General features: G+C 35.1%; 1 protein-coding gene across 1 annotated transcript in view; it reads left to right on the top strand.

Annotated features, from left to right (window-relative positions):
• LOC106492492 (collagen alpha-1(XIX) chain-like) overlaps nucleotides 1–13,866 on the top strand; it is a 151,024-nt gene extending 137,158 nt beyond the window's left edge. Inside the window, exons 17-18 of the mRNA XM_013952343.2 lie at nucleotides 13,307–13,360; nucleotides 13,741–13,866. Coding sequence (XP_013807797.2) covers nucleotides 13,307–13,360; nucleotides 13,741–13,866 — 180 coding nt within the window. The remainder of the gene's footprint in view (nucleotides 1–13,306; nucleotides 13,361–13,740) is intronic.
• Nucleotides 13,867–14,087: the final 221 nt, after the last annotated feature.

Raw genomic sequence — 14,087 nt, 5'->3', positions numbered from 1 at the left:
GGGTGCGCTAACTGTCCTTGATGTGTTACTCCTTTCTAAGCACTAATAAAAAATTGAAAGGTAGCAGCTGAGTATGAAGCATGCTGACAACAAACTGAGCTTTGACATTTGAGGTTTCTCCTCAGTTGAAGGAGATTTAACAATTTAAACCATCTAAAATGTTTTAATGACTGACAGCACAGATGCAGGTATTGTTATTTGCCCAACATGTTTCTGCTGTAATTTTAAATGAAACAATAATAAAATTGCTCCGAAGTTTTAGTTTTATTGCACAAATAGACCATACCTTACTATATCTAGGATATATGAAAATCTGAATTTAAGGTTAACAGAAACCAGAACTAATGAGCCAATTTTTGTTGTAGTTGCTACTATGTGATTGTCAAGGCCTAGCATACATATACAAAGAAGAGAAAAACAATAGGAGAAAAAACAGTTGAGATTTATGCCCAAGACATGAAATAAACCTTGGTTATTCAGATTTTTAATATAATGAAGTAGTTGACTGGTTTCTCTTTGTTTCTTATGCTTTTGCTTTCCCTGACTTACTGTATTTGGTAGTTCAGTAGAAAAGATACTGATATAATGGTATTTATTGATCTGATACCTCAGGAAATAATTTGTTCTTGAGAACCCACTCCTAAAAGTTTGTGAAGATACTCAGACTTAAACACTTCAATATTTACCCAAATTAAACTGAGCCCAATGGGTGGTTTTCAATTTTGGTCCCTCAATAATTCTTGGTTAATTTAGGCATCATGATTTTTAGTATCTGAGTTAAATTATCTGCAGTGAAAACATTTAGTGTCATTCATCATTGATCTTAGTCAACTACAGTGACTCCTGATCAGTGGAATTATTAAAGGCCAGTTTAGTAATTCTAATAATAGTAATAATATTGACATAAGACCAGTTCTTTAAGAAAATGAGTAATGGCCTATAAGCCTCAAAGCTATATTGTTGTTGTTTCCTTAAACAGTAGCTTGTTGTTTTCTTGAAGTTATAAAAATAGTACTAAATTTCATTTAAGTTAAACATTAATATTTGAAAGCTGAGGTTTTTTAAGTTTCAAAGTTAGGATAGAGAATCCATTCAAACAAAGACAGCAAAGCAAGGGTGTAGCAGAAGTTATGTAGAGAATATAAACATGGGATTATGGATTTGCTGTTAGGGATTCTATAATTGTTATGACTTACTGCTATGCATTTAAGAGATATGAGGTGCAAAAAAGCTGCAGATATCCAGTTTTAGCATGTTTTTCTGTGGAGTACTGAATCTGCAAAAATACACAGTTTTATGTTTCTCCTTTGGGAAAAAGTATAAATATGACTGTGTTTTAGAGACAGATATCTCTTTGAATTTCTTAATTTTCTGAGGCAAAGGCTCTGAGTTAACATGTAATATTATATATAATGCTGGATAAATGATTATGGAGATGCTTTTTTTCCATTTCGCAGTGGAAATTAGGGAGTTGATAAATTTATAATGGTCATTTCCTGTTCATACATAAAATTAAACTGCTGTTGTATGCCAATATATGTATAAACAGGAGTGCTGATTGTTTTATAATCTCAGCCTTGCACACAGTTGCCTTGAGCCAAACAATGGGAACAGCAGACTTTAGAGTCTCAGCATCTGTCTTTATCTTTCTACCAGTGAAACGTTCACAACAATACTCATGTTCTTTTTTTAATATTCTACTAGCCACCACCACTGCCCAAGAATTAATAACTTAGTTTGCAGTCTTTATTCAACTCCCATGAGGATTTACATTTCCAATACATTTAATTACACAGTAACATACTGATTTTAACAAGATCTCTGCTCTGTTTAATCACAAACAGGGCAGGACGCATCTAATGTCTATTTAATATTCCTTTTTACTTAATTATAGATGTCATGTTCCCCTGTTCTACTTGCAGCAGATCCTCCAAATCTTGCATATTATATGAAGTTAATAGTTTTCTCATGGGCTTTCTTTTGAGCATCAAGGCACCATATTAAGTGTATAACTACCTGATGATTTTTCTCCAACATGGTGTCCAGATGTAAATTTGCTGTTGTGTTCATTCTACAGATTGAAATTGTAACATATTAAAAAAAATTTTTGAAAGTATCTATTCAGTTTGGATGCCATACTTTGAGAACCCTGATTTTTGTATACTTTTCATTTGCATAGTACTTGACATATTTAAAGTTCTAATTTCCACTTATTTCAGCAACATTTTTAAGTGTTCAGCACTTTTGAAAATTAGGCTTAATTAGATTAATAGGGAAGGCAGACAAGAAATAAGTGTGTAAGTTAGAAGCCTCTGAACATGCATAAAAACAAGATCTAAGGAACTGAGGAAAATCGACAATGTTAATGGTGGTGTGTCAAAAACTCAAAGAAACATGTGGAAGGCTCATGTTAGAGCTAGCGACTTAGGTAAGAGAGAACATAAAATGAGATAGAAAGGGAAGAAAAAACACCATGCCCCAGTGGGTTGCTCTCCTCTTTGACTTGGCCTGAGCTATGCATTTTCATTTCATTTTCATATTGTTTTGAAATGAGATTTTGTTCAATGTCATCCAAGATCACAGAGTTTAATATTAGAACTATCAGCAGGTACTGAAGATGGGAACTAGTCTCAGACTGAACCAGTCTGTTGACTATAGAAGGAACCTAGGGCAAATATATTCCTACACATCTTAAGAGGAATAAGCCTGGACAGTAGTGTTTCTTTCACTTCACAGGAAAAATCTGTATCAAAACTTATATGATATAATAAATAAATACAAATTATTATAGAAATACAATAGATATTTATATATAATTGTATGTAATTATAATAAAGATAAAGAATAATGCTTTGTAGATTCTTAGTTGAAAATTATGCCAAGCTTGAAAAGTTTATTGATATATATGTGAAATCTGTTAACAAGTACAAATTTACAATCTCACTGAATAAAATGATTTTTTATTTCAAGAGCAAAGAGATATCAATGCATTATTTCAGATCAAATCTTAACAGCTTTTGTCCAATGGATAAGTTATAGATGCAGTTACATCATATAATTTGAGTCAACATGTGATTATTAAAATCATAATTGTGTCGCTTTCTGTGTCTTGATGATCTGATACATCACTATATGATCATCCTGGGATATGATCTTGCTCCTCAGTCATTGAACAGTTTAGGTTCTTCTGCTTTTAAACAATGACACACAAATAACTTGACAACAAAATTTTATGATAAAAGTGTGTGAAATGTCTTGTGTCCAAGTTGGTCCTCCTGGATGCTTTGCAGATCTCCCAAAGGATGAAAGAGGTTGCAGAAAAAAGTGTACACTAATGTGATATGTTTACAGAAATGCAGTGTAGGGAGATCATTCAGAATGAGAGAGATGAAACCCTGAAAGCTTTTTGACTGGATCTGTGCAGTGTTACAGGATCCTGTATTGATATACATGCTCTATTCTTTGTCTTCTCATCCAAGAAAATCCCAAACCCACTAAAAATTTGAAGTGGTGCAGTTATGGAGAAGAAAAAGAGGAATTCATATGCATATCACTTCTTTCATATTGCTGCAGTAGCCTAACCCATAAAAATTTCTTTTCTGAATAAAAAAACATGTTAATAGTCCAGTATTTTGCAAATGTATTGGTTGTATTTATCATAGTAAACTCGTTAGCCCCCATTCTTTCTCTAGTCATGCAACAATGGTTTGGGCAAAGGAAAATAGTAGAGGAAGACATATAGATATAAACAATAATAGAGGGAAACATTTATACCTGTCTACAACTCTAGTTCTGTTTTGTTTTAATTGTTCAAGCAAGGTTAACTTTGATATAAAACATTTTCATCAATACAGTGTAAAAGGCCCTGGTATGTAATCTTTTCCAAAATAAATAATTCTTATCTTTATTATATTGGGCATTTTTACTTGAATTGCTATCTTTTATTTTCTGGAATGCTAAGAAATAGCTGACCGATGCTAGCTGAATATCCATACGGAAAAAATAACATTACTCATCAAGACAAATGCTTTCAGATATAAGCAGAATGCTGTTAGTTTAAATTTTTTGTCTTTTTTTGTCACCAGTAATTCACATATTGGTATTTCTTTCTAAGTAATGTTGCTCTAGAAACCAAACTGCAAAGTAAAAAAGTAAAGATGTTAAGCATTACTAATTCGGAAGATGTTATGCTATTAATCTTTGCAATAAAATGTAATGCATAATTCCATTTATATTTCAGAGGCATGTAATATTAGCCTAGCTAATACACTTTTCTAGGAAAGGCTTTAGTGGGTTTGTAGAGTAGACACCAGACCAAACCAAAGAAGAAAAAAAGTGAAGTTGCTACACCATTTTCTTCAAAAACTGATGTTTTTCATTTTTAATGTCTTATGCCAAAAAATCATACTATGCTTAATTAATTACCAAAATTTATGTTCCTATACCTCTTTCATACTCATACTGTACTCTTTTCAGATTTGATTATTTGTAAGAGTGTTTTTTTTCTCAAAACAAGTAATATATTGCAAGATCTTCCTGTCATGCACTTTCCAGAAGTTGAACATATTTTCTAGAATTCATTGGAAAAAAAAAAAAAGCTTACACATTTTCCTTGCATGTATTGAGTATTTTTTCTTTACTATTTCTTTTTAAGTTAGCCCAAGTTCTTAGAGCTGCAAAGACAAGTTTTTCTTAAAAAGCAGTATTCTGTAGCTTTCATTATTTGTAACTATGTAATAGAATACCTGTCACATAATAATACAGAAGATCCTGTCCTGTTCTAAACTGAGCAGTACATTCCAGTTGACAGGGGGTTTTTTAATTGCCTTTTTCCAAGGTGAGTGACATACATCTCAAGCAGTCCTCAAAACTTTGCTGTACTTAAAAAAAAAAAAAAAGACCGATGTTCCTCCTTCCTCTACCGCTAGTGAATTTGTACAAATTTTTGGTTTTGTCATCTTTAGTGAAATGGATTATTATGCGTCTTATGTTAGACATGGGGCCTTGCTAAGCAATATCCTCTGTTTTTAATTCTAGTCACTGGGAAAAATGGGCCAGTAGAGATGGCTACTTATTCCCTCTTGGTCATTCCTGAACGAGAGATGCTAGACCCTTCTGTGGATATTGCCTTCGTGCGTAGTTTTACAATGTTCCTCCTGATGGCTTCAGGCACTCAGAGCTGTATATTACTGCTGCAGCAACTTGGTACTATTATACCAGTGTTCAAAGTTATATGAGGAGCTTCAGAAGGTAATTAGATGTCACCCAGAAAAGTCCATGGTCTGATATTACTGACCAAAAAACACAGAAAGTTTGGGGGCTGATCTAGCATTGCATGGAATTTAAACCACAGTGGATCACTGTGTTCTCTCTTCTGGGTTCCTGCGTTATGCTGGACATTGTATTTCTCTCAGTATCCCTGTGCTGCCACAGAAATTCTGTTGAGCTAAGCATATCTTCTACAGAAGTAGTTTCCACCTGAAAGACATCAGCAAGACACTTGTCACCTTGACTGTTCGCTGTGGTGTTTTCTAGTCATTCTCATATTTCAAAATGTTCTTTTTATTTTTCACTTGAGCAGTAGCTTCAGCCTCCAGCAACTGTTTTTTGTTATACCTGCCTGAATAACATTAAAGCACATTTTATGTACATTTAATTTTTTCTCTGTAATCAAATCACCTTTCCATTTATTTTCAAGTAAATTGAACTGAGGTACTTCAGTTTCCCATGTAAGGCATTTTCTTCTGGCCTTAAATTTTTTTGTCATGTTACTGTACTTTCTTCAAGCTTCCACTGTTTATAAATACAGACTGTATTGAGTTTTCCAGACTCTGCCTTCACTGTGTCAAATACAGTGAAGTGAAATTTTTATTTCCAAAGTAAAATTCCAAAGGTTTTGGAAATTAATGATTTCTCAGATAGAAATTTTTGTAGCAGAGATTCTCCCTGAACTTGATACATTTTTTAAAAATTATTTTTTCTGAAAACACTATTTAAGTTTTTATATATAATTTTAGTGAATTCCAAAAATTCTCTTAATGCCAAGCTACAAAGCAACTTCCTGATATTTCTGCTATGAAATCTAGAGATGGTTCATTTTCATTCTCAATTTTAATTTAACTAGCTCTAGACTTTTCTCAGCATAGCTGCCAACAACTTCATTTTTATGGGTTAATAGGATTTTTGGAAATGTTTCATATGTATTTAAACTGACTCATTCTCCACCTTGGTGGTTTCCTTGGTTCTAATCAGTTCAAAGTATTTACAAATCTTTCTGCCGTACTGTAGCCATATTCTTGACTGTTTATTTCTAGGGAAGTTGCAGGTGTCTTGAAGTAAATATTTTTGAAACAACTTCCTCATTTGCAATTGTTGTGTTTATAATATTAATACTTCACTTAAGAGGAGGTTATTGTTAGCATTATCTTAGTAATAAATTAAATGCTTCATAAAACTGACAGTCCTTTGGGATGTCATATCTAGTGTTTCAGCATTGATCTCACTAAAACTGTGTTTGGAGGGAGCTTGTGAAATTACATTACTTGCCTTATGTTAATGCTTGATTTACTCTCTGAGATTACAAGCTTTTCTACCAAGCACAAATAAAATTATGACACATTGGAAAATCTTTGTAAATAAATAAATGTGGGGGTTAAATTTTCTTGATTTATTTATTTAAAGTGTTGTACAAATATCAAAATTTATTTAAATTCAGATTGCATTTATGTGGTTTATAGAACTTTTACATTTCTTTGACATAATTTGTCTTCTAGTTCAGTGACTAAATGTCATGTTCAGCCAATTGTAAAACAAGCTTTACAGAGCAATGATAATAATTGCATAGCAGGTTAGGCTCCTGGCTCAACACAAACAGTGTTTTTCACAGCTACAGCTCTGGGATTCTGCAATCTCTTTTAATCTTCTCAGTCCTTCCTGATTTTGATGTAAGCTGGTTTAAGTATGTAAAGCTGCAGTCTGATTTCATACTTTAGTTGCAGTGCTGTAGATTCCTTCACTCAGGTCTTTAACAGTACAGAAATGGTTAATGTAAAAGAGGGAAATAATGTTCAGTTTTTCTACTAGAATATTTCTAAACTAAAAGCAAAGAACCACAAAGACAGGACACAGATGAAAAATGTATATTTTTGCCACTTTGGCATTTAAAAGTGAGAGGAAAAGAAGCTGTAATTTAGAATGTTGAAGACAGATTTGTCAGTTAGAAAATGCTTTTCTCAATTTTTAATTTCTTAGTCTAAAAAATCTAAGAAGAAATGTAAATGTAGTTGAAAAACAACTGCAAGTTCATTTAATTAAAAATCACTTGTAGGGATTTTGAATTAAATGCACTTTGTAATGCATTTTAAAATGCACATTAAAATGCACTTTGTATTCCAAATGTACTTTTTTGTGAGTACAATTCATCAAAAACTGTGACCCAATTTTTTGTAGGGATTTGGTGAAAACAGAGGCATTGGAGATTTTAAGTTGCAGAATCTTACTTTCTGGCACTGCTACCCCTTGTTTAAGGACTTTTAAAATGTTTATTAAATATATATGAAGAATAATATATAGTCTCCCTAGATTATCTTTTTAGCATTTTATAAATACCAAAGTAATGGAACCAGAATTTATTGGAAATCGTTCCCAAAATTAGAGCTAAGGCTGAGCAATGGAATGCTTCTGTATTAGCAAAGAGTTCCCCAGTGACTGTTTTCTTCCAAAACAGTGGTATAGGATCTTGTTTGCTCTTTTCTTCTGTGAGCCATTTGCCTGTGAAAGGCTTTAGTGGGATATGAGGCATACACTTTTGCTTGTTTTTTGCAAACAACTAAAATTTTTGACTTCTGACCTTATTTCCTTTTAGTTTATTCATGTTTAAAATTAAATGTCAAGGTTAATTTGTAGTATACTGGTTGTCATCATATGTCCTCAAGGCCAAGATTAAAAAGATAGAGGAAGGAGTTGTACATTTAAGTCCAGATACTGTATTGGGGTTCGTTGACCACAGGCTGAATTCCCAGTTTAGGCGACAGAAGAGCCAAGCTGTGAGACTTTTATGCATTAGTGCCAGAACTCCTATTAACAGCAGTGGTGCAGAATCAGGTGGTTAAATGTCAAATAGATGTGCACTGTTCCGTAATTACAGTTCCCTCTAACTGTCTCTGTTACAGTCAGAAAAAAAGAGTACACTGTTAGATGGGTGTTTGCTCTGACTTTTTGTGATTAATTCTTATCTTCCTTTTCCAATTACCTTTTGAACTGGCTTTCTCTCTGATAGTCCATGTGACATCTGCCTTAATTCGCCTAATATGGCTGTTGGACAATCTGTTTATGTTAAACCATGCAGCAGAGAATTGTCACCAGTTTTGGGCTGGGACGCTTTTCTCCTGGATTAGAGTTGGCTTATGGTAGGCTCTGCAAGCTCCAGGTAAGCAGCCATGAACACAGAGTCATGAGTACAGACAGCCAGGGAAAATGGGAAGACAAAGTAAGATCTTTCCTTTAAGCAGTGCTAAGCTGTTACATTGACTTGTTGCACAGGTCACAACCTGAGAAAAGCACCTTCTATGACTAGGTTGTTAGAAGAAAAGGAGGTATGTCGTGGCTTTTCTTCCGGTGTTAATGGAGGAAAGTATTTTATGTTACATGTAGAGATCAGTTCTATTTATATGGGTTAGGCATGTTCGGAGAATGTCCGTTGGGTTAGTTAGCTCAGAGGACTGAGGCAAAGGAAAGCCCCTTGTGTGTATTTGTGTATCTTGAATTAGCATAGGCACTGACGATTGCCAGGCTGCATAGTGGCAGCTCTGGGCTTGTAGAGAAACAAACTTAATTACTCAGAACTGTGCTTGCGTGGTTGTGTTTCTCAGTGCCTAATGGGCTGACGGGGTGTCCAATGGATTGGACACTCTGAGACATGAGTCTTTACTTTCCACTTCATTCTCTTTTTGGGTGTATTTGTCACTTTGTCAGTCTGCTTTTCAAGTTTATTCCCAAGAATCTTAGTTTAGCTTGGCAAACAAGTTGACATAAGCCTCATTTATCTTGTATAGTACCTAAAGTAGTTAAGACTTTAAAGCCCAACTTTCTACTTTCTCTAGTATACTAGTTCCTGTTTTGAAATGCGATGATGTGTTTCAGAAACTGCTAATTAGTTATTGCCCTTGAAAATTCACATAGGCATTTTAAGAACTTTTCCCTTCATACTCATGTGGGTTCTTTAAATTCTTAATTCCCTTTCATAAATCATGTCAGAGTTCATATGTAACTCTACTTATTTTTATCCTAAAATAATCTGCAGTTTATTCTAGACACTTAGAGTAATCTTACTCTTCTATTCTTAGAAATATGTGAATAGATAGATGTAGTATGATACAGGAGAAAGTTACAATAATTCTTCCATTATTTATTAGGCCTGTGGTAGTGCCCAGAGGCCTGTAGTCAGAATCAGAGCACAAACGTACGGTAGGATGCTCAGAGCCTCTGTTCTGAAGAGCTTTCCATCTAGTTTAAGGCAAAACTTGCCGAGTCTTTTTGATTAACAGAGGGGGTGAACAAGAGAGGAACAAAAAGTTCAGTTGGCTGCATACTTCAGCTAGGTGCTCAGCTGGGATTTGCTGACTCCTTTATATTAATTTTAGTATTTTGTACTGTTTGCCTCAATCAGGCAGTTATTATTTGAATGATTTATGTGTGTATGAGGGCTGAAGTTTGTCCTAAGGAAAAGAGGAAAGTAGCCTACTGTGAAATTAGTTCAGGACAGGCATTTCATGAGTAAAGGGCCTGGGACAAAATATCAGTAACATTTAGATAACTTCTTATAGATAACTTCTTGCATACAACAAAAATGTATGCAGCCCAAAGGAAATGTCAGCAACTGTTACGTTTTTATTTTCTTTAGATACTATTCTAAATAGTCTCAGACAACTTGTTGGCACTACTTTTTTATTTTAAGTCAGGTTAGGTGGTATTGCATTTTTAATATAGATAAAGCAAGTGTGTGGTGCCTGGAATATTTATTTTTGTTTTTATGTTTTGAGGTGTTTTATTTGCTCAGCGAACTCAACTAAATAAAGGTAATGAAATTCACTTTAATCATTTTTAGGTAATGTGTGCAGCAAAAATGATGCTATGTGACTGGCCAACACTTTTTGTTTACTGCACTCTGTGCCCATCTGCTTGCAAAGGAGCTGGGGAGCAGGATTTCTGTGGCCTCCTGTGGCAGCCGCCTGCCCCATGCCCTGCGGTACGGTGAGGAGTGCAGCTCCCAACGGCCGCTAATGCCCGCTTCTGAGAAGGGGGCTGCAGCTGTGGCTCCCCGCTAAGGCCTCCCCATGAACCAGGAAGGGCATGGAGATACTTTTCCCTCCTTCCTTCTTGCCAGAAGAAAGACTCAGAATCAAATTTTAGCTATTTGGTCACAATCTGGCTCATGGTCTGCTCAAGGCAAGACTTTAACGGGCTTCTCAAAATTTTTCTATTAATTGCTTTAATATTATCTAAACAGAAAGTTAAACCACTTTTCACTACTTACAATTTTACCATAATATATGTTTTAATTTTTCCGCACTGCTGCTGGAAAGTTGTGGAGAAGCAGGAGTGTTGGCAAGTAGGCGAGGCCGTGTGTGTATCCATAAAACTGAAATCTCTGTATCTGAAAAGCATTGCTACAATCGTGGCCTTTTACATATTTCTATGTTAAAATTCAATGTGGTATAGTTTAGAAGGATGCTTATAGAAAAAAAAAAGTTTTGTTCCTCTAGAAGAAGCTGATGCTTCATTTCAGAAAAACATTTTAATTATTTTTCTAAGTTTATAATGATCACTGCATTGGCCATAGTACTGTTGTTTCTTAAAGCTAGCTGGTTAGATGGTTCTTATGAGCTAAGAAAAGGGCTAATACCCACTACACTATTTGCATATTGCAAAACAGCTCAATCAAAAATGTTCATATTTGTAAAAGTATGTTTATGGTTATGAATCACTAAAGAAAATTGGTTTTGTACCTTTTACAGTGGCCACAAATGTAGAAGGAAAATGAAGAATATATCATAAAAACACATTATAGAAACATATAACTTGAATTCTTAGAAATTTTCCCTTATAGTAGTATTTTCATTAACTTTTGCTCTTCTAAATATACAGATATGTGTGTGATTGTTCTACATCTTTTCTTGTACATATGGCATGTACTATCAAGTCTAATAGTATACTGATTGAATAAAAGGTAGGGAAAGTTTTTATTTTATGTTTCACCAGGTAAGTGTTCTAGTAATTAACAAATGACCGAGAAAAATAACTACACAAATATATTTTTGTTTTTCATATGATTTCCAGAAAGATTTCTGCTCAGTTTTGACTTTGCAAAATGTCATAAATCACATTATAGCTCATCTTGTAAAGAAAAAAAATGCCTTCCAAACATATTCCGTGTTTTCCTGTGTAATTTACACCTCATCCACAGTTGTGTCTGCCAGTCAAAGCCCTGCCTCCTTTCCCTTGACACTTCCTTGATACTTTGTTTAGACTGTTGTGATTTTAAGTGTCATCCTCAGTATACTTTAAATAAGTCCAAACAGAAAAAAGAAGGTGTTTCAAGAAGTCAACAGTATAGATCATTATCACTCAGGGGAACTATTTAAAAAGTATGAAACAATTTATATTTGTTTATTACTTAGGTCATTATATTTCAGTCTGTTCTTCCTAGCTTCTAATGCAAGTTTACTGTTTTTCAAACGCGCCGGGAAGCATTAATTTCCATCTGTATTTCTGAACTGGAGATCAGTCCAAAAGCAGCACATCTCAGCTTTGGGAGTTATACTCTAAACAGGAATTTGACATGAAGGATCAAGGCCCAAAGCAGCCTCCTCTGAAGTTTCACAAGCGTTTATTCTGGTGGCACTGCTCGCTAACAACGGACCCTCTTCCTTCGTGCCTCTCCCACTGTTGTGCCCTGTTGCGCCAAACCAAGTGGTTACTCAGTGAACTGAATCGAGGGACTGATCAAAGTTAAAAATAATTTGTCCTGCTGTGGTTGATCACATGGCTGCGTGGACAGCATTATCCACACAGCGGAGGGCATGTCACAGGCTGGGAATGAGTGCCTGTGGTAGGGGGCAGTGCAGCCTTGAACCAAACGTAGGCACCTCGCACCGCAGTTTGCTTCTGAAAATTCGCCCGGAGCTGCCCCAGTTATAGCTCTGCATGTGCAACTACCAACAGGATTAAACAGCTCAGCGCGTAACATATGTCTCAGCTAGTTAAGACCCAGGAATTTAACACTCCAAATATGCTGAGTTTTGGTTTTTTTTCGCACTGCCCTTAAAACATACTGACTGACTGAGGACCTTCACAAAACGGTGATAGCAGTGTACATGTTGTATGTCGTAGCCCAGTGGAGGGAACGTTCCCCCACAGACCTAGTTTGGTTCTTCCTTCACCTGGAAGGGCTTCAAATCCCTCTCTCCTGCTTCTCAGGAGCTTCCTGACGTTTAGGCAATAGGTTACGCTTGTGAGCTACAGGGCATGAAGAAGAGGGATTTTCCACCCTTACTTTTGCCATGTTGTTTATCCAGAATATAGTTTAAGATCAATGAGAGGCAGAGCACGAGAATAGTTTTCTGCAGATTAGAGCCCTGTAAAGACTGAAGCTGGGTTTCCCCTCTCTGCTCCTTAGATTACTTCTGCAGTTTGTGTGAGATTGTCATTTAATAAAATACAGAAGTAGGGTTAAACAAAGGGACGTGAGCTGTCAGCCAGCATATTCATTTTTTAACTTCTTAAGCCAAGTTTTCACCAGAGTATCCCTCTAATGCTTTTTATTAGTTTAGCTTTATCAGATGCAAGGGCAAAATTTAGTCTTTATGGATATAACACTTTTTTGTTTTTTAACCATGACGCCTAGATATTAGTTGTTCTCAGCTATTGTTTCTAAAAATGTGCTTTAGATTTCATTTTGGCAATAAAGATTATTTAGAATAAAGAATATTCAGATACAATTTCTTTAGATATCATCAAGATGTTCTGTATGTTACAGCACTGTCAATATGCATTCACTTCTGAGACATGGCTTTAAAATGTTGCAGTGATGCAAATATACTGTTTGTTATAATTATTAAAAACAGTCCTAAAAGTACTAGAAGTAAAATACTGTTGCAGTGACTGGTATAAAGTATTCATTTTGGAAAGTTTTTGATTTTTTTGCTTGTAAGCACAGCAATAAATCTTCCTTTTAAACAAAGTTCTTATTACAAATCAGCCATTAGCTTTAATGTTTATAAACATCTGTTTTTCTTTTGGTTTCCAGGGAAGACGAGGAAAACCAGGACTCCCTGGAAAACCAGGACCACCAGGACCTCCTGTGAGTACCTAACAAGGGGAATGGGAAATTTTCACTCCAACCTAGGATGATGAATTTTGTTAGCATTCATATCAGGTTACCTAATAATAATTATACTTGAAAACAATTGATCTGTGTTCACTCTGCTGTGTCAGACAGCCTCCATTCCCAGCCTTCTGCTACAGCAAAGGCAAAAAACCTGGGACCACGGATAAGAGACAACATAGACCAGTACAGGATTACAGGATAGAAAGAGCAAGATGCAGACTGCAGTGGAAGAAACAAATTGTCTGGCATTTCAAAGAAAGACTGGCCATATATGCTAAATGTGAATACTGTGCATTCGTTCAGTTTACAAAATGCATGATGCTCTGTTTAAGATGGGATAATTTCTGTCTCAGAGGGGTAATTTGAAAGATGAAGGACCGTATGAAGCATGTGCCAACTGTCTGAATGATGGGGAGGATTATACCCAGCACTGGAATGAGCAATCAGCTGTAGATCAAATGAGTTTACTGAAGAATTAAAAGATTAAGAAATACAAAACTCTATGAAAGGATTTTTAATGAAGCACTAAAGGTTTTAGTTCAGATCTAAGAGCTTTTGGATTTGCGGTTTTCTTTTAAGAGATACATGATTTCAAATTTGAAGTCAGGCATGAGTCTGGGCAATTTAGTCCTTGAATGAATGCAGCCTTTGATAGAAGAAGATTTGATCATATTTGTACCATTCCCTATATATGGTATTG

This window comes from Apteryx mantelli, chromosome 3, assembly GCF_036417845.1.
Source record: "Apteryx mantelli isolate bAptMan1 chromosome 3, bAptMan1.hap1, whole genome shotgun sequence".
NCBI classification, from domain to species: Eukaryota; Metazoa; Chordata; class Aves; order Apterygiformes; family Apterygidae; genus Apteryx; species Apteryx mantelli.
This window is presented reverse-complemented; position numbering and strand designations above follow the sequence as displayed.